This window comes from Molothrus ater, chromosome 6, assembly GCF_012460135.2.
Source record: "Molothrus ater isolate BHLD 08-10-18 breed brown headed cowbird chromosome 6, BPBGC_Mater_1.1, whole genome shotgun sequence".
NCBI classification, from domain to species: domain Eukaryota; kingdom Metazoa; phylum Chordata; class Aves; order Passeriformes; family Icteridae; genus Molothrus; species Molothrus ater.
Window position 1 is genome coordinate 3,563,740 of NC_050483.2, and position 19,442 is coordinate 3,583,181.

General features: G+C 42.2%; 1 protein-coding gene across 3 annotated transcripts in view; it reads right to left on the reverse strand.

Moving 5' to 3' along the window:
* SYT9 (synaptotagmin 9) overlaps window positions 1-16,736 on the reverse strand; it is a 69,148-nt gene extending 52,412 nt beyond the window's left edge. For 2 of the 3 annotated variants that reach the window (XM_036383797.2, XM_036383799.2), the window contains exon 1: window positions 16,495-16,736. In XM_036383797.2, the coding sequence (XP_036239690.1) occupies window positions 16,495-16,642 (148 nt within the window). In that variant the 5' untranslated portion in view covers window positions 16,643-16,736. The remainder of the gene's footprint in view (window positions 1-16,494) is intronic. The other variant, XM_036383798.2, reaches the window with a different exon arrangement.
* Window positions 16,737-19,442: the final 2,706 nt, after the last annotated feature.

The following is a 19,442-nucleotide window of genomic DNA, read 5'->3' on the forward strand; positions in this document are numbered from 1 at the left end:
ATTTATGTACAATCTGTAATGATTCCTACAGTAAAGATTTGCAGTTGTCTTCCATGCCCCAAGTGATGCACCCCATTTTCTTGTGGAATATGCAACTGTAATGGTACATGCAATTGCTATCCAAGTTAACAGCCTCTTTCAAGTTAGAATTCTGCAGATTTCAATCGTGTTGTGCTTTCTTCTGAAGCAAACTCTGCAGCACTTCTTTTATAATCTTTTATTATCAAAAGATCATTTTACATATTACATAAGAACCTTAATCTGATAATTAATTGAATGGAGAATAGCAAAATAATTAACAGGATGAAAAGTAAGATCTAAACTAGTTTGAATATCCTGGAAATCAGTTCATGGTATTTAGGCTTGTTTTTTTCAATTTGCAAGAGTTGAAAAAAAATTCCTTTTTCATCCAGCATTCTGATAAAAGACATTTTTAATGTTTTAGATGTGCAAGTATTGCCACTGCTTGTCAAATCCAGACTCTTGGAGATATTTTGTGCTTGCAGCAAGCAGAATCTACACTCCTGACTACAAAATGTATTAGACTGGATTTGCATTTTCTTTAATTAAGTTGGATCTGTATCTTACCTCCTGAAATTATTTTCTCCAGAAAAAATTAGAACAGCTGGTTTCTTAACATGAAGAACTGAAGAGTATCCTCTGCTTTAGCAATGATAGCAATGAAATTTCTGATTAGGTCTTCTTTGACCAATCCACTACCACATGAAAAGAGCAGGTGCCCTCATCCTAAACCTGAGAACCAGACCTGTCCTCCAGCATCCAGCCCCTGGATGACAGCAGGAGACAATGCAGCTCTTCATTCCTGGAAGGAAAATTTTGCAGATTCCTGTTGCTGATCTGTGAGAAGGGCTTCTTTTTTTTTTTTTTTTTTTTTTTTTTTTTTTTTTTGCTGTCCTAGACTGTTTCTTGGCAAAGCTCTTCGTTTTATTGAGGTTTCTAGACAGCCCATGCTAATTCTGGAGCCTTGGCTGTTTAAATAGAAAATATTGCCAGGATAAACTGGCAGAGGAATTCATGTCAGCCATTCAGTGCTGCTTCTACCTTGTGACCTCGAGGATGTGGAGCAAATACATTGCTTTAAAGAACTCCTGTCCAGTTCCACATGCAGAAGGAATTGCTCTGTCTTACAGATAGCACAAGAACTTGTTAACTTTGGTCCTGGTGTGCAGAGACCAAAGCTTCTCTTGCTGTGTCCCACAGTTTGGTAATGGAGATGGACTTGTCCCGCCTTTATGCACAAGTTCCTGTCCCTGAAGCCAGGGAGATTTCAAGTACAGGAGGGCCATGAGTTTGGAACATGGATGGTATTAAAGTCTCTGTAATTTTCTACTCTGAAGAAAAGTCCCTCACCACAAAGGTCCCCTTATTTTGAGTTGTGTTTTTGTAAGCAATTAACTCACCATTTTTGAGAAGCAAAATCAAACCAGCAATGTGCTGTGTGCCTCAGAATAAATACAGTATAGCAATTATGGTTAATTGCATATGAGATTCTCAATGAGACTGGGGATGAAACAAGGGTGACAAGCAATTTACCAGACTGCACTTTCAGTGCCAAAATCAATTACAACATTCCAAATCCTGTAAACATTAATAGCAAACTATGTGTCATTGTGCATCTTTGACTGATGTCCAGCATGTAGGTCTGCTTGTGCCTAGCTGTGGGGAAGGTGCAGTAACAGCTCCTTTAAAAGAGAGTCTACAGCACATATTTATAGAGGGAGAACAAAATATCTGCATCTACATAAAAATATACGCATGTACATATATTGCTGCTGCTGCCAGTGGCGCCAGAGTGTTTAGGCCAGACTCTGGATGTCACTGACAGCATAAATACAGAGTAATAATTAATTCATTTCTAAGCAGTGCAGAATGAGGCTGAGCATGAGGCTGAATTCATAGCACCGAGCTCATTATTCAATTTGGCTCACTATTGGATGATACTACCAGGGGATTACAAATCCCTCTGGGGGTTATTCTGCAGTGAAATACCACCAGTTGCACAGTATCTACTTCTAAAACAGAATTTCAAATGTGCTAGCTTCACTCAAGCAATAAACAAGAAAGTGAAGATAAACAACCTTACCAGAGAGAGAAATTATAATCACAGGGTATGGCACATTTTTTTTAGGATGAGTTCAATTATAATCAGTGATACACTTTTCACATGATGCACGCACCAGGCTCTCCAGGTGAGAGCACACAAACAAATGGGATGTAGAGAAGGGACCATCAGCCCTGAAACCTGCTTCCTGCAGACTTATGGCTGTTCTTCCTTGGGCCTGTTCCAAGGGGAGAACCCCTGCTCCCCTCATCTCCCTCCCAGAATTACAAGGAGTGTGAAGGAGATGTTGGTGTCAGTCCCTTGCTCCTGAAAAATCCCAACACTGGTGTGGGATACTTAAGAGGAGTGGAAACCTGAGCTTTCATGTCTTCTCCTCCAAGACTTGCTCAGCTGGATTGCTCTCAAATCTGGGGTTTTCCTTGGCTTTGAAGAACTTAAAAAGTTCTGCTGCTTCTAAGGGAAAAACAAACACAATGGATGGTAAATTTATAGCCACAGTTTTTTCATCTTCTGGTCTCTAAAAATAGTAATGGGGGTTCTCATTTCTCCAGAGACCAGCTACACCCCACTTTTCTTTCTAGCTGGAATACACTGATGGGATTTGCTAACTTTTCAGCCACTTCAGTGGAATCATTTTAGGATAATTTTTGAGAACTTGGTACTTTTTTCTTTGTCATCCAGCACAGGTAGATAAGGCACCCACCAATATTTACTTCTTGTTCAGGTTCTACATGGCCCCTCAAAATAAATAAAGAAATGAGGTTGAAAGAAGAAAATAAAATCACTCGTCTGATAGCTTGATTATATTAGGGAAAAAATACCTAAAACTGAATTACATGAACAGTACTTTAAATATTTTCTTTAGACTCAGGTGCTTGTACACATCCTTTTCTCAGGAAGTCCTTGTGATCCTATGTCCTTAAAATCAACACAATTCCCACCACTGGGTTGACTCAGATGACTGTAGAAAAAAAAAAGGAATAATTTTTTGAATGACTAAATGTGAATGTTAAGAAAATAGAAAACTTTTCACTTGTAGGCATGACATTACATTCATTAAGGAAAAAACTGACAAAAAAGTAGGGAAAAGGACCAAGCACTTCCAAGAACTGCATGTTCCAAACCTCCTGACTTGTGAAAGTTTGCTGTTAGTGGGTTGTTGAGAAGAGTTACCCACTGTAATTTCTCTAGAGGACTTTCATGTAAGGGGTGGGTAATTAATTCTTTAAGGTTCCTAAACATGAGCACAACATATATTGAGGCATCCTGAAATGAATAAACAAATAGATATCCTTAAGAACAAGTAACTAGAGCCAGTAAAAAGACACTCTTTAATCACAGATGTGAAGAGGACACAAACTGGAAATGGGGCATGTTAGAAATGTGTCCCTCTCCAAGAAAAATATGTTTTATTCTGCATTTCTGCTACAATAATGTGAACAGGATTACCATGACCATATTCCTTTCAGTTTCAGTCTCAAATGGTGTCACACCAAGATGTGCATTTGTAATCCAAGCCAGGCCATGAAAGTGGACACTCAAAACTCTGAAATTATGCTGAAAATGGGGCAGTAAACAGCGAAATGCAAAAGATTACCTAAAGTTACCCTGCTAGAGCTGTTGCTGTGTCAGATACAGGCTGGAGTGAGTGGCATGATTTGAGTCTGAGAATGTAAATCCAAGCTTGCAAAAAGGTTATCATAAATAAGTTCCATAGCTGAACATATGAAACTCAGCACAGAAATAGAAGTTTTGAAATCCTCTTCATGCTTTTATTTAGTCCCACTTCAATGTGTATTCCACAAAATCACTGCCTCTCAATTATGGCTTCCTTGCTGATAACAGAGGCACATTTCTATTTGCTAACCCACGCAGGAGGAAAATGTATTCTGTTTATTATTTATAAGAGTAAAGTGCTGAGAGGCCCTAGCAAAGCTCAGGCTCTTATTTTGTGTTTGCTATGAAAATAGAGTGAGCCATATTCAGGCTGGCTACTTTCCACCTAAATCCTTGGGCCCACAGTTTTCTCTTGGCTGCTTTTTAGGCCGTTTTCTGCTCAACGCTTTACTGACATCACACTTGAGACATGCCCTGCTTTCTCTGCTGATTACAGACAGGGCATTAGATGGAATTTTTACTGCATATCACTACTGAAAAAGCAGCTGAAAGGGTAGGGAAAACCAGCACTGACAGATTTCTACAAGATCACATCTCAAGTGCACAATTCAAAAAAAAAAAAAACAGCCTTAATTTTCACAGTCTCCAGCTAGTAATCTATGACAGCCAACTAAAGCATGACTCCTCTCTCTAAAAAGCATCCCTGAGTCAAACACATTTGTATTAACAGATTGTTGAGTAATATCTGATTAGCAGGATTTACAGGCAGGCACTTCCTGTGCTGTTTTGTGTGTTCATAGCTCTCCTCAGCTGGGGTGAAGTCCTTCCATTACCTTGAACCAAGTGCGTCAGCATCGTTCCCTCCATCCAAATGCTGAGTCAGGAAATACTCTGTCAAAACTTGCTTTTTCCCCTTATTTTTTTTCCCAGAGGCTAACAGGTAAAAGAATAAGCAACATTTGAGTTTTTGAAAAAAACAGTGGTATTAATATTTATCTCAGGATGACCTAGGGATTTAGGATCTATTTGCTGTCATTTACGGGGAGCAGTACTTGAATGCTGTAGAAGGGGAGCTTCCCTGCTCATCAAGGCTGGTTATGCAACACTTCTGTATCTAATGTTTTTTTTCTATTCCTGTCCTAATAAAACTATTTTTATTTATTAGCAACATCTGCAAATTTAACAACCCCAGCACATGCTATACTACGTACAAGGAATCCAAGATCTTATGTGAATACCCACTGTGAGGTGATGTTTCCTTTAACGTCAATGACTCTATGATTGCAATTATTTGTTGCCAACTATGTTTCAAACCACTGGGACTGTCACAAAAGAGAAAGAATTGCTCTTCTTTTACAGTTTGGGAAGTTTTATACTGCTGGAGCCCAAGGACTTACATATTTCCCAGATGCAGCTGGCTGTTCTTGCTGTCATGCAACCCACTACACTCCTTTACTGATTGCTTTATCACATCCAGTTTGCTCACATATCTTTGAGATAGCATTTTAAGGCACTAATTTTTCAGCTTTCTGATCTGCTGTGCTTGGTGAGAAAATAAAAAGGGATTTTCACTGGCCTTGATGCAGCAGTGAAGACTTGAGAAAGGAAAAGAGAAAAGGATGGAGGGACTGCACAGTTTCTTTGTCTCTCCATCTCCTGTACAGCATATGTCACAGCAGATACTGTCAATAGGGCTGGGGAAAAGAAGCAGACAATGGAGAAAGAAAAGCAAAGGGAAGAGAGCTGTTAAATTTACCCTTGGCAAAAGCACCCCACAAAGGCAGCAAGACCATCCTGAGAGGAAATCCAGCGTGGGAGAAAATTTGGGATGCTGCTCAAGAGAACAGGACCTGGTGAAATAAAAGGCAGTCCTGATTTGGGGTTTTGAATTCCCTAATTCCCCTCCTCCCTGGCTCTCATGATTTTGAATGAAACATTAATACTGCTTCAGATGCTTCTTCCCTCCAAGGCCAATCAGCTGCTCGGCAGGGCGTGAAGCGGTTGTTCATTTGAACAGCTAATGAGGGACTGGAAGGACAGAGCTGATTCTGAGGCTTTTCCAGCACTGCTGAAGCTCACATTTGTCTTGACACACAGGGAATGACCTGAAGAGCCTCTCTTCACTTTGGAAGAAGAGGAGTGGTGTGTTAATTCTGAGTAAACAACTCTGAGTTGTCAGAAGAGATAATTTTTCACGATATGGCCGTAAACATCCAGTTTTGAGACTGGAGTAGACGCCTCGTCCTGCCTAGTGCCATGGCAACAACTACCACTGTAAATCTTCCACAGAGAGAGGGGTGCAGAAAAAAGGGAGGTAAAACTGCCAAATGACAAAAAAATGTTAGATCCCAAGCTTTCCATTTTAACAAAATTACTGCTTCATCTCAGTGCGCCGAGCCATTAGGATAAGAATGAATCCCGAGACTGAATTTTGGATGTTCCTGAGGGTGAAAAACTGCTTCCCCCTAATCTGGGAAGGAAAGAAAAGCTGAAGTGGCTGAAGATGCTGCTGGTCCTGTTGCAATTAAGGTCTGTTCTGGTTTCCAGCTCCCAAGAAAAGGAGAAAAAAAAGGAAGAAAAATCCATCAAAAGAAGAAAGAGCAGTTTTTGTTCACAGTGCTGGGTCTGACTTGTAACACTACAGAAGGACCTATAGAGTAATCACCATCCAATCTCTCTGGCAAACCTATACCTGTGCACTGCTATTTTGGGAACTGCTTTTAGCTATTTTATCATCACTGGCTCCTAGCAGCAGCAGGAAAGAAATCATCTTGACTAGTCAATTTGCTCTTTATAACACAATGACAACAGAACAAGAGACAGGTACAGAACGAATAAGGTAGGCAGGAACAAGACATTAACTTGAGAATGAGAGCAGATATAAAAATGTTACACCTTCTGCAGCTAAGAGAAGCTGGCAGGAACAGTGATGCTGCTGCACAGGGAAGAGTCAAGGTGACAGCTTTTCCAAAATAGGGGAAGCCACAATGGCCAAGCCTTCTCTTTCCTCATTAGCCACAGCCCAAATGTCAGCAGCAAATCCTGATTTCTCAGGCTGGCCTAGAAAGCTACTGAACCCACAAAAAACCCACCAGCCAACAAACAAACCAGTGAGAGGACCCCAAGACAGACAAAGAATTTGGACAGATCTGCTTTATCAATTTTTTTTTCCTACATTAAACTCCACAAAGAAGCTCAAAAGGCTTCAAAAATCAGGACAAAAAGAGGCAAGTTTTAGTGTAATATAAAACAGAAATAGAAATTCTTACAACAGAGTTATAACCACAGCTTTTCCTGTCCACTATGTCCCCACAAGCAGGTCCCCAGAACCCCAAGCTTCACCTCTGCTAACTCTAATTTCCAGGTGGCAGCAAGTCAGCTTGGTGCTCTTTGGTCCCTTGGAATATGAGTTTTATCTCTCTCTTCAGAGGTCTGGCTGCCTCTTCTGCTCCCCAGGTCCATCTCCTGAGCAGAATGGGTAACAGGCACCAATCCTGTGCCTGCTGCACCTTTGTGAAACATCCCTGAACTTGGAAAAAACAAAACAAATGGACAAAACTGGGCCAGCCCCTCACCTTCTGTTTACCTGCTAAGCCTAATTTCTCACCTCTGCTTTTTTGTTTTTTAACTCATTAGTCATCTTTAATGTTTGTCAACTTAAAATGAAAACAAAAAAGGAAGAAAAGTTTACATTAGACTTTTATTATCACGGATATATCACTACCTTAGTGGCATCTGGAGAAATAGTACCCTTTCTTGATGCATGATCTACTGCAGGAGAGAGCACAATCACAGAAGAAAACAAAATTTGAGCACCTGATTTAGATTTGTGTCTTGTATTACCCCGAGTAAATTGGTATAGCTTAAAAAAAAACAGAATTGTACTGATAAGAGAATTTTTTCTTTAGAGTTTTACATATTTTTGAAGCAATACCAGCTCTGTTTTGTCTTGTATTTAGTTGCTAATGGACCTAAAATCTTTTTACAGCAGGTAATGCCACTGCTACACATATCCTACATCAGCCCTACTAGAGGGAATAGGAGAGCACTCAGCAAGAACAACTCAATACCTGCTGCATTTTCCTGCAGCCAGGCTCAGGAAAGTCTCTTTTCCTTTCTGCTGTGCAGAGAGAACTTAGCATAATGAACACTTGAGATCAGCCTGTTCAGGGTAGGCTTTCCAAAAAGAGATGGAATAACTCGGCATCAATCTTATCCATTTCACTTCTCTAGGGGGAAAAAAAATAAACTCCTCTTTTAAATGGGCAAAACATCTGCTAAAAATGGAAACGGAAGATCATAAGACTGCTGGTCTCATTGATCATTTCCTAATTTGCATTGTACATTCCTTTCTGTACTAGTGGGATAGTTTGTACGGAATTACAAGTTGCAATTATTTATAAAATTGGATAGATGTGAGAAACAGCTTTTGGAATGTCTTAATGTGTACTGGTGAAACCATGAACTCCATAGCCATGAACCTCCTGCAAACAACAAAAGAAGCAGAAAGTTTTAAAAAGGAGCTCTAAAGGAATTTTATACAGCTGCAGACAGATGCCCAGTGAGACAAGAAGTCTGTAAGATGGGTCAAACCTTATGTACTGATTGATTACACAGCTACTGAAACTCTCACTGCATTCTGAAATACCACAAAATGTGAGAAGAAAAACAAACTATATTGCTGAAGTCAGACAACTAAAACAGAGATGAATTAAAGAGATTAAAAATAGGGCAGTAAATAAAATGAGCTGCTGCTTGAGAAAAGGAGTGGGAACACCCCAAGGGGCAAACACATGGAACATTGGTGTACATACACATATAATTTAGAAAAGGGATGGAGAAACCAGGCACAAAGTAACCTGGATGGGAGTGATGAAGACTGGTTTACTAGAAGAAACTTTCAAAGATAAATATTAAGGTTTTTGTATACACACAGGAAAGGTCCGTCACAGCTGGAAAGGAAATATTTAGGGAGTTTCACAGACTGTAAAATAGAAAGAGATATTCCAAACAACTCCCTGATGGACATGCAATGAACTGAAGAAACTTATATCCAAGGGAAGTCAGCAAGGCTTTCTAGTGTGCATGTGAAACTCAACAGGAACAAAAAGAAAGTGAGAAAGTCTCCCGGCAGGAATTATCCTATTTCAAATCCTCATTATTCTTATTTCAAAAAGAAATCTGGAAGGTTTTTGAAAAAGCCGTTTGAAAGTTTTAACTCCAAAATCATTAGTGCCTGACTTTTTTTTTGTCAGCATGGTAGATTTACAGCAATAATCTGGAAGCTTTTTCTGACAGAATTATAGACTCTTCCAACCTTTAGCTTTGGTAGACACATATCACCTTTAAATTGGCTTAAAACACACACACACACATGCCAGTTTTGACTGCATCTCCTGCATTTCTGAATTCCAGCTAACCTTGGGAGATGCACAGGATCAAATCCTGCAGTGTACATGGCTGCGAGAGGAAGCCAAGCTGATCTCACTGGGCTAATGAATGCCTAAATCCAAAAAAAGAGAGGCAGCTGAACGTCTTGAGCAGCTTAAGCCACACAATACCCAGTGTGATCACAATAGCAAATGTAAGAAATGTGCAAACCACCACCTGTTATGCACAACAGCTTATTTCTGTACTCTCCAAATAAATGGATCACATATTTCTCTACTTAACAATACTACAAAGCATGCAAAAAAGATTGATCTTGTAAAATGATCAACTTTAGGAACTGCAGTTGCAACTGACAGCATCTGTAATTAATTATTCTACATTTTTATCCCTTGGACTAAAATTTTGTTAGCAATATGAAAAAGACATAAAGCTTTAGGTCAAAATAATCTCTCTTTATCGCTTTGGTTTAAATAAAGCCACAGAAGAGCTTAAATGAATGACAAAATATAGCAAAAAATGTACAGTGCAATGTTCTTAAGTACAGCTTTGGACTACATCAACAATGATCATTATTTTCAGTGGGGGAAGAGCTAAACCCTAGAAATGTGGTTTTAAACAAAAATATATAAATTGCAGTTTGTGCTCAGCCTCTACATATTGCACATCAAAGCTGGTACAGAGCTGCACAGCCTTGAGACTGAGTTTAAGCAGATCTGCTGTTATGACAGCAATAATTTTGGACTTACATTTCTAGGTCTCTGAATTGTCAGTGTAATTAAACTCACACAAATTAGTTTGGAAAGGAATTTTCCAGAAAGCTATCTGGGGCAACATGTGGCTGATCATTTGTACTTGGGTCACTAAATGTGTGGATCACACAAATACCTAACAATTCAGTATTCTACCATAGTAAAACTCTAAAAGTGTCATTATTGTAACACAAGTTAATGGGTTTTTTAGGAATTAATAACCCATAAATCTCTTACAGCAACACCTCTGCTTAAGCAATCAGAGCTTTTGGTGAAAAACGTAAACTGTGGCCTGTACAAAATTTTGGATAATTCTAAGGAAAGCATAGTTAGAAAATTATTTCCCTTCTCCCCCCATCTAGGAGAAATGTGCAAACCCTATTGAAACAGGAGGTGTGAGAAATGCAGTGATCAAGATTTAGTGGCAAAACCAGTTTGTATGTACAAGGCCTAAATTAACCTATTGCTCTTCATCAGCAGAATTGGCACTTGGGACAAGAATTCAGGTATAAGACAGACTGTATTCAGTCTAGGCATTCTAATTTTCTAAGGTCATTACTCTTCAGTCTGTTTTCAGTGATAGACATTTTTGTTACTCCGAGTTGAAAATAACCCATTTTCCATAATGTTCAATGCACACTTGCATAAACTGTGTGGCTGCAGAGATAACTGATTCCTGATTCAGTTAGCATGTTATTCTAACTTACAGCGTGACTTTACAAATGGGCTTGCAATGACTTCAGGAAATAAGTATTATTTTTATATATGTGTCGTATATGAGTAAACACATTTTTATATATGTGTCGTATATGAGTAAACGACATTTATATATATATGTCATATTTGAGTAACACACATTTTTTTCTGTTAAATACAAAGAGGTGTAGTTGGCATCAGTCTACTTAACACAGTGTTACACATCGTTGTAGTTTCAGGGTATAAGGCAGACTGTGAACAACAAACATTTGGTGAAATCCCCATGTAAGTGAGGACTAAAACCAAAATGGAAATGGAAGCCCCTACTTTCCACACCGGTACTGAATCTGGATGCAGAGGCCAAGAAGGGCTGGAAGCCACCTTCCTCTTTCCTTTTTCTCATAGACTTGAAACATTTCTGCTCCCCACAGTGTCCAGGAGCAGCCATGGGACAGCAGCAGAGTGAGATTTGGTCACAGGTACTACAGAAAACCTTCTCATGTTTGGCTTCTCAAGGTAAAGTGCAGCTGCTCTGCATGTCTGGAAGATAGAAAGTGATCTCAGTGGAGCAGGGCTCTTTCATATCTGAAGAGTATTTAACATGACTGTGTTCCAGCCTGATCAAAGCTCAGTTTTATCATGAGGAAAATCTTTGTAGTCGTCCTTTTCTCTAGTTCTGAAGAGTAAGTCATCACTTAACACCTATAATTTTTTAGGTTAGCTGCAAAAGAACAAAAATGCATTTCAAGAAAATGTTATATGTGGTGATAATAAATTAAAATCTTTACTTTTATTTAACTTGATTTATCTTAATTATAGTTTCAAGTCATTATTAAGCACACAGGTAGACCCTTTGAACACGATTTGCTCTTTTCTACAATTTGTTTCAAAATTTAGCTATCTGTTTAAAACCGATTTCCAAGCAGAAAAACAATATTAAACTCCTCCAGTATGACAGGAAAATCTCTGAGAGCCTCTTTGTTTAGAGGGAATTAAACTAGCAGAGCATTTTAGAATTCAAGCAACAGGAAGTAATTGTTTTTACCTACTTCAAACTTGTTTCTGACTTTTCAAAAGAGAAAATGAATACCTATTTTTGGTCTTAAATACATAACATCACTGTATTTTTTTCAACTCTTGAAAGAGCACTTTGGTTCTCAAAACCCAAAGGAATTTGGGCCTCACATGTGCTCATTTATTTGACCTCAAAAGAGGAAATATGATTCACACTTCTCCTCTATCCTACAAAGTCTTGCACTAGTGGGACACATTGAGTACCATCAGGAAAAGAAAATTTAAAAATATGGAGAGCAACAGCTCACAGTGAGGAAAATAAAATGAAAATGAAAAAACCTACTGGAAGTTATTTCACCCACTCAAATGTTTTTCATGTCTTTAAAACTTGCAAATGCTTTTTGAATTTATCTAGATGAATCTAGATGCATTTAATGTCTTGATGAAACTCCGCAGCTTGTTATGCTCCTGGAAAATTTTGGGGGTGAGGTGGAAATAAATCAGGAAGCAATTTAAGGTAAAAAAATTTTAAAATACCTTTTTAAGGAACCAAACTACTTTCTGAAGACAGGTTTTGTTTTTAAACAGTTCTGAATTAAAGGGTAACTTTCTGAGGTACAATTTAATTGCAAGTGTTAGCTTTCTAGGCAATGAGCAGTCTACTGGAACAACACCCTCCACAGAAAGCCTAGGCTCTCACATTCCACAAGAGGGCTGGTAGGCCATGCTCTTTGGCTTTCTTTTCTTTGTGCTTTTCTCTGTCCTGAAGCTGAAAGTAGACATCAAAAAGTAAAGTACTGATTCATAAAATGCGTAAATTCTACTGCAAGACTATAACTGCTGTTTCTCATACATTTTGCCTTCAATATCCATCCCATTTCCACTCCCAGATTTTTTAATTTCTTGACTGTCAACTATCTTTAGCTCTATCAAGTACTAAAATCTAGCTTTCTGCCGCTGTGAAATAATTATCTCATACTTATGACCTGTAAAACACTTTATGCCATTGCTATGCCCACAATATTCACCATGTATTATGTTTTAGCATCTATTAGTCAATTTTAAAGAATGTAATTAAGAGTATTATAAGACCTTGATGGCTCATCCTCAAGATGTGCAACCCAAAGCAACAGAAAACTTTACTTTTTATTTATATTTATATAATTTTTCCACTACAAAATTAGTGAAAAATTCACTATGGTTAGTGGCCTGGACTTTGTTAGAACCCTTATTTCATAAACAGCTTTTTTGTCCTAATTCTTCTTTTAATGGTCAGTCTCTCTATCAAGATTTTCTGCTTTCATGATTTTGCTGTTGTTGTTTTGGTTTACTGTATTTCTCTTTTTTGACACATTCAAGGAATTCTTCTGCTTATTCCCCCTCCACAATATTTGCTTTATCACGTATCATGGGGTGAATATTCCATGATCTTGAGTGATTGCTTTCAAATGCCCATATGACAAACATTGTTTTTACTTGACTATCTCTGAGAGGTCCATCTGACTCTCCTTTATGAATGTATTACATACCTGATGTGTTCAGACTTTGCAATTCACCCTTATGAAGCCCTTCAGTGATACAGAAATATTATTGACATTTTACAATGGAACAGAAAACGAGTCAGCTTATTAAGGTATCTAAATGCTTAAGGATGCCTTTTGGGGATTTTCAAGGTTGGTCTGACATATAACTCTTATTGAACTAATTGAAGATTTTTCACTAAATGCCTAATTTGCATTTTTAGTTTTCTGAAAAGCTTTAAAATCTGACTCACTCGTGTCACCCTTGAAATCCAGTGGACCAGCATGTTAAACCCAGATCTCATTAACCCTTAAACTCGTGCTCGAAGCACGTGCAGCACTCCCCACAACAGGGGAAAAACGCTGAAATACCCTGAAGAACTGAAAAATAAAGATGTGGCACACACCACAGGCATGCAGTCCCCTCCTGGCCTGAATCAGGAATGGATCTCCAGGGATCTGGCTGCTCCGTTCTGGGGCTGAGGGGCACTGGGAGGCTGAGTTTGGACACAGATGCTGGCACCAGGGTCAGCAGCCCTTCAGCTCCCTCCTTCTCTAGTTAGGTCTGGGTTTTTTCCAACAACTTCTGACAGGGGACAGAGCCAACATCCATGAATGGCTTCAACCAAAAGTGCTGCAGAATTGTCTGTACCCACCATGGATTCAGGCAAGTGTCCACTTCATTTCAGAAACACTTTTCAAAGCACGTCCCCATGCTCTAATTTCTTCACAATACCTGGTCATGTACCTCATCACCTACTTAATCATGCACTCTTCTCCACTCTGACACTGAAGATCATTTTAGATTGCTGTTTTGGGTGGCCTAAGAGCCAGTTACTCAGTTTGACTCAAGCACATCACCTTCACAGCTCGGGGTTGGAAGCTGGAGCAAGGACAGCTTCATCTTTTGCTCGGTTCTCCACAATCATGCACTTTTGCCCAGCTCTCCACAATCATTTACTTTTCTCCACTCTGATGCTGTAGATCTTTTTAGATTGCTGTTTTGGGTGGCCTCAGAGCCAGTTACCCAAGCACATCACCTTCCCAGTTCGGGGTTGGAAGCTGGAGCAAGGACAGCTCCATCTTTTGCCCAGTTCTGGTAAGGAGACGCTGTCCTTCAGCACCACTTTTCTCCACATCCCTATTCAGGCCTCTAGTGGCTGGAACGGTAATGGATCAGCTGCCAGGGCTTTTTTAAGGCCGTTTTGCCCTTGTTAAGTCAATGAAACTCACTACACGCAGCAAGCTGGGTTCGGTCAGTGTTATTTACTTCCCTTTAACTCTGAGTCGTATTGCTTCATTTTGGAAGTCATGTGTACTGCCTTCTTACAGCCCACAGCACCACAACCAAGGACCAGATAAACAAACCATGGGGACAGCCATACTGAGGTAAGAAATACATTTTAATCAAAGAAATAGGAGATTAGGTAAATGAACGAATTCCCGACGTGACCACCTCACAGAACTATTTCCCAAGTCAGGGTTTATGGGTAACATGTTGCCTGCTAGACCCTCTGAGACTGGCTGCAGCTGCAAAAATAAAAACGTTCAGATGGAGGCCAATGGGAAGATGCTGCCTGCAGCATAATTGCTCAGTGTTGTTGCACATTGGCTGGCAAAGGTTAGGGACTGCTGCTCGGTGTAATCGAGCAGGTTCAAAACAACACCGGAAGGCTGTTGTGTAATAACAGTTCAAGCAAAACAGGTAGAAATAAACACACTTTTTCTTTTATTTTTTTCTTTTTTTTTTTTTTTATCATCTTTAGGTAGAGGTGATAAATTTTTACTGAGCACACCGTGTTTTAAAATCACTCCCAAACAGATGCCAGGTATTCTTTTTGCCTGAGGCTGATGAAAGAAAAAAAAAAAAAAGCAGGTAGCTTCTGAAAGAAATCTGAAAAGCTGTTATCCAAGTGGTGGAGGTTAAAGTCTCCATATGCATTTCAAGTAGTTTTGTATCCAAAGCGAGCACTGATTTAAGCAGACGGCTTTGGAATCATGACCTGATACGCAAATACATGACTGATCCTTTAGTAAATGAAAATTACAGAAAATCACAGGTGTCTGTCCTAAAATTACTGCTTATATGAACAAAATAATTAAATCTGCCTATATGAATCAAACAATTAAATTTGTCTACTTTTAAAGAAACCCTATCAAATATTGCATGAATCACTCCAATTTGAATATTTTAAGTAGTGAAAAGCCAGAATGGCTGCAAATAGCTTTGGATACAAGCAAACTGAATGATGGAAAATTCCTTATTCATTTGTTGTGACAGCACATCTTTTTCTTCCCTTGAGTATTTTTTTATTTAGTTTCACTTGTTTTCTCCAGGCCTCCAGCATATCCAAGGATTTGTCAGGAAGTTGCCCCCTGAGTGTTACTTCAGGCTACTGAATTACAGAAAAGAGTGTCATTAGACTGCCCTGTGCTAAATTGAATGATTTATTTCAGAGAATAATGAAGCAATGAATACTGTGCTGTGATGACTTGCTGATCAAACAGCAAGGCTTCCCAGTACTGCAAACGTTTATCAACTTCTGTCTTAACTCACTAAATTTCTCCCCATACTTAGCAACCTCAACTTGATGATGTAAAAACAAATATAATAAGCTCCTAATCTAAACTGCAATTTGCCCTTATCTGGCATCCAGAGAGAAATCCTCAATCTTTTCTGCTTTTGTCCAGCTGGAGCTCAGCTTCCTTATGAGAAAGCTCCCTTAAGTTAAAGTTTTTAAGTAAAACTGCTATGCCACGATGTGGAAGCCGTAACCCTGACAAACACACACAAACCAACCCAGCGTACATTCTGTCAGACCCGCAGCCCCACATCTGCTACAGGAACGCGAGGAACACTCTTGTTTAGCTTGCGACACACGGAACCGGGGAGTTGCGTTAAACCGTGTTTCAGTCAAACGGAGATGCGAGGCGCCTGGCGCTTCACCCGGAGCTCCGGGAGGGCCGGGGGAGCAGCGGGGGAGCAGCGGGGCAGCCCCGGGCCGCCCGCACTGCAGCAGAGTCCCGGCGGTGCCGGCCAGGGCGGCTCCGACCCGCTCCGGGCGGCAGCACCCGCGCAAAGTTGCGCGCCCGCCCCCCGCGCTGCCGCACCCGCCGCGGGCTCGGCGAGCGCTGCGGGCTCGGGCTCGCATCTCGCCCAGCGGGCTCGGGCTCGCATCTCGCCCAGCGCCGGGCGCTAAAACCGAGCCTGGCGGCACCGAGCCCGGACCGGAGTCCTCCCCCAGCAAACCCGCCCGGCCCCGCGGCCCCGGAGCATCCTCCCCGCCACTTCCTTCCCTGCGCCGGCAGGCCTCTCCCCGCGGCTCCGGCAGCCCGGGGATGCTCGGGGGAGCTCGCCCTCCTCCCGCAGCCGGGGCCGGAGGGAGGCCGCCGGTGCCCGCGCCCCCGAGGGCGGCGGCCGTACCTGAGTCGCTGAGGCGGGGCCGCGCTCTGTCCCGCAGGTAGTAGATGAAATCGCGGCAGTTCTCGTTCTCCACCGCCCCGACGGAGCACAGCTCGGCCAGCAGCTGCAGAGCTTTCTGGCAGATCTCGTCCTCCCTGTCGCCGGGCATCGCCCCGCAGCATCCTCGGGAGCGGAGCGGAGCCCTGCGGTCAGGCGCCGCGCCGCTGCCCGCCGCCCGCCTGCGGCCGCCGCGCCGCCGCCCGCATCCTCCTCAGCCGGCGGCGCCCGCCCCGCCGGGCCGAGCCGGGCCGGGCCGGGCCGGGCCGGGCCGGGCCGCCCGCCGCTCCCCGCGGTGCCGCGGCCGGGGCCGCACGGGGGTCCCACCAGTTGAACGCGAGGGCGGGGAGCGCCGGCGCCGCGGCCGCCCAGCCGCGCTGGCGCAGCGCTGCCGGCGGGGGAGCGGGCGGGGGCCGCCGCGCCCCTCTCCGCCCCGGGGGCAGGACCGGCCCGGGCCCCCAGCGCGCACGCCACTCGGGGGAAACTTCAGAGGCGGCGCCGGGGCTGGCGGAGCGCGGGTCGTGACCGACAGCGCCCCGTCCCCTGCCTCCCCATGGCGGGCAGGCCCGACCCTCCGCCGGCTCGTCCCGGGCCGGGCGCCCTTGCGGCTCGGTGCCCGCTCCTGCTCCGGGGCGAGCCCGTTCGCTCGGCTGGCGGACTGCGAGCGAACGCCTCGCTATCCGGAACGCGCGCCCTCGCAGCCGGGAGGGGAAAGTGTTAGAGATGCAGCCCCGGGCGGAGCGGCGATCTTCGTTCAGCGGATTCGTACGGACGGGTTAAAAAGAGTTAAAGCACGGCTGAGAAAGCTCAGGCACCTGAGAGCCAGGCAGAGCCGGAGGGGAGGGCAGGAAGGCCTTGGCGGAGGAGGAGGGGGCTGAGGAGATGTCTGCCATTAGGCATGTTTATCCTGACAAGTAGGAGATTCGTAAGGTGCTGCTTCGCTTTCTGGGTTTGTAGGCTGGGAGGCTGGTGGGTGTCATGAAGGGAAAAGCTGAGAACTGGCTGCTCCATTTAACTTCATTTCTTTTTTCTCTGTCTCTCCCTTTTATAATACTTCAGGCAAATATCAAAGGCCAGGGTAAGCTCGGGAAGTTCAGACTGGTGTGGATGTTCAGCCTCCTGTTTAAAGACTGCTGATAACGGTTCTAGAAATAGCATCATCTTCTAGTAGACGCTTTTTTTCGTCTTAAAGAAAAAAGTATATCGTCAAAATGAGGTGCATTTTGGGAAAGGAGAGGGTATTAATAAGAAAAGTTGTTTACTAATATAACTTGCTTCTTAGTGCTTTGGCAACATTGCTTATGTCTGAAAGGCATTCCCCCCTCCACCTCCCCACCCTTTATGATACAAAAATGATATCTGTAAAACACGATTGTATAAACCGGGCACAATTCCACCAGTAATCAGGCGACTTGCTAAGGCTGGCTTGTCGTTGTTAGGAATTAATAATAGACAATAAAATAGTGTGTAGCTGTTACAGTTGTTACCATTGTAATAATATTTTTGAGGGCCAGAGATTTTGGTGACATCAGTATATGTTTTCACATCTACCCCTGTGAAACTCTCTGCTAGTCTCAATAAATGCTGCACAAATGCTCATCTTGGTGCTGGAAAAACCAATGACATTTGTTTGTTTCTCCAAGTATGCAGGGAGAAAGACAATTCATAAGAGGTACTGTCAGTCAGAGCTCTTCCTCTGAAACTAAGCATCAGGCTCCAGCAGTCCTGCTGCTTACCCTTCTGCAGTGAAGAAGGGGCAAATTTTAAAGAACTTCATAGACCTAGAGGCACCAGAATGTCTTTTAGGGAAAAACAGATTCAAGAGGACTATCAGATTATTCATATGTATGTAAACTCTCAAAGCTATCAGAGATATCTGTATACAAAGCCCAGTGATTGTGTGTGACCAGATTTTGAATTACTGTATACAATTTGCCTGTAATTTTTATATAATTTTTCATATTATTTAGCTATAATTTGGTAGTTTGGCACTGACCAAGATGGCTGTGCTGTTCTGTAGCTTGACCTCTCTCCAGGACAGACAAATATATCAACTGCAAAGGGATAAAAACCAGAGTGTGGTTTTTATCCTGTGGGACCACAAGGCCATTGCTAGCTTGGGATTCAGGCTTGCTGCAGAGTGAGCTCTGGGCAGCCTGGTGATCAAGTGGTAATTTCTTTATCCTTCTCCTGTAACAAAAATCTTGCTTTATTTTTTTGAATAGCAGCAATTTGAAGGTGCTGAGATGTTTGTAATACAGGTGCTTGGAGATGGAAATTTTTCAGTCTGGTGGAGGAGAGAAACTATTTGGGCATCACTGCTTGAAAACAAAGGCATCTATTCTCCAAATCTCTGAGCTCTAAGTGCACTGTGTGAGCAAATGCCCATGTCTCTGGAGATAACAGCAGTAAATATAATCAGCTGTGTCTCAAAAGAAGTGCAACATTTCCTTCCTGATCTTGCCTCTGAGAACTGGTTTATATCTGCCATTTTGTTATCATTGATTGCATGTTTGTCATCTTGCAGGCACTCCTGGTTTGCTCCTGTGTCAGCAGCAGATTTCCCCAGTTGAGGGGACCATGTTACATTTGAGATCCCCAATGAATGCTGCACTAATTAACTTTGGTCCTAGAAGGTCACTGAATGATGCAGTGGTATGCTCTTATTAACCTTATCCTGAGAGTTACAATCTGTACTGACACAGTAAGTCTATTTTTTTTTCCTGTTTAGCTCAAGCTGCCCTCACACAACACAGTGTACTCAGAAGTTAGGAAAAAAAAATCCCCAAGCCTGCTAAACACAGAGTCAGAATAAGTTTAACTGTTTGACCTACAACAGTTCTGTCATCATCAATTGACACATTCGTCTTTCTTTTCTTGAAGTAAAGCTTTTCCCCAGTGTTCTGGCAGCA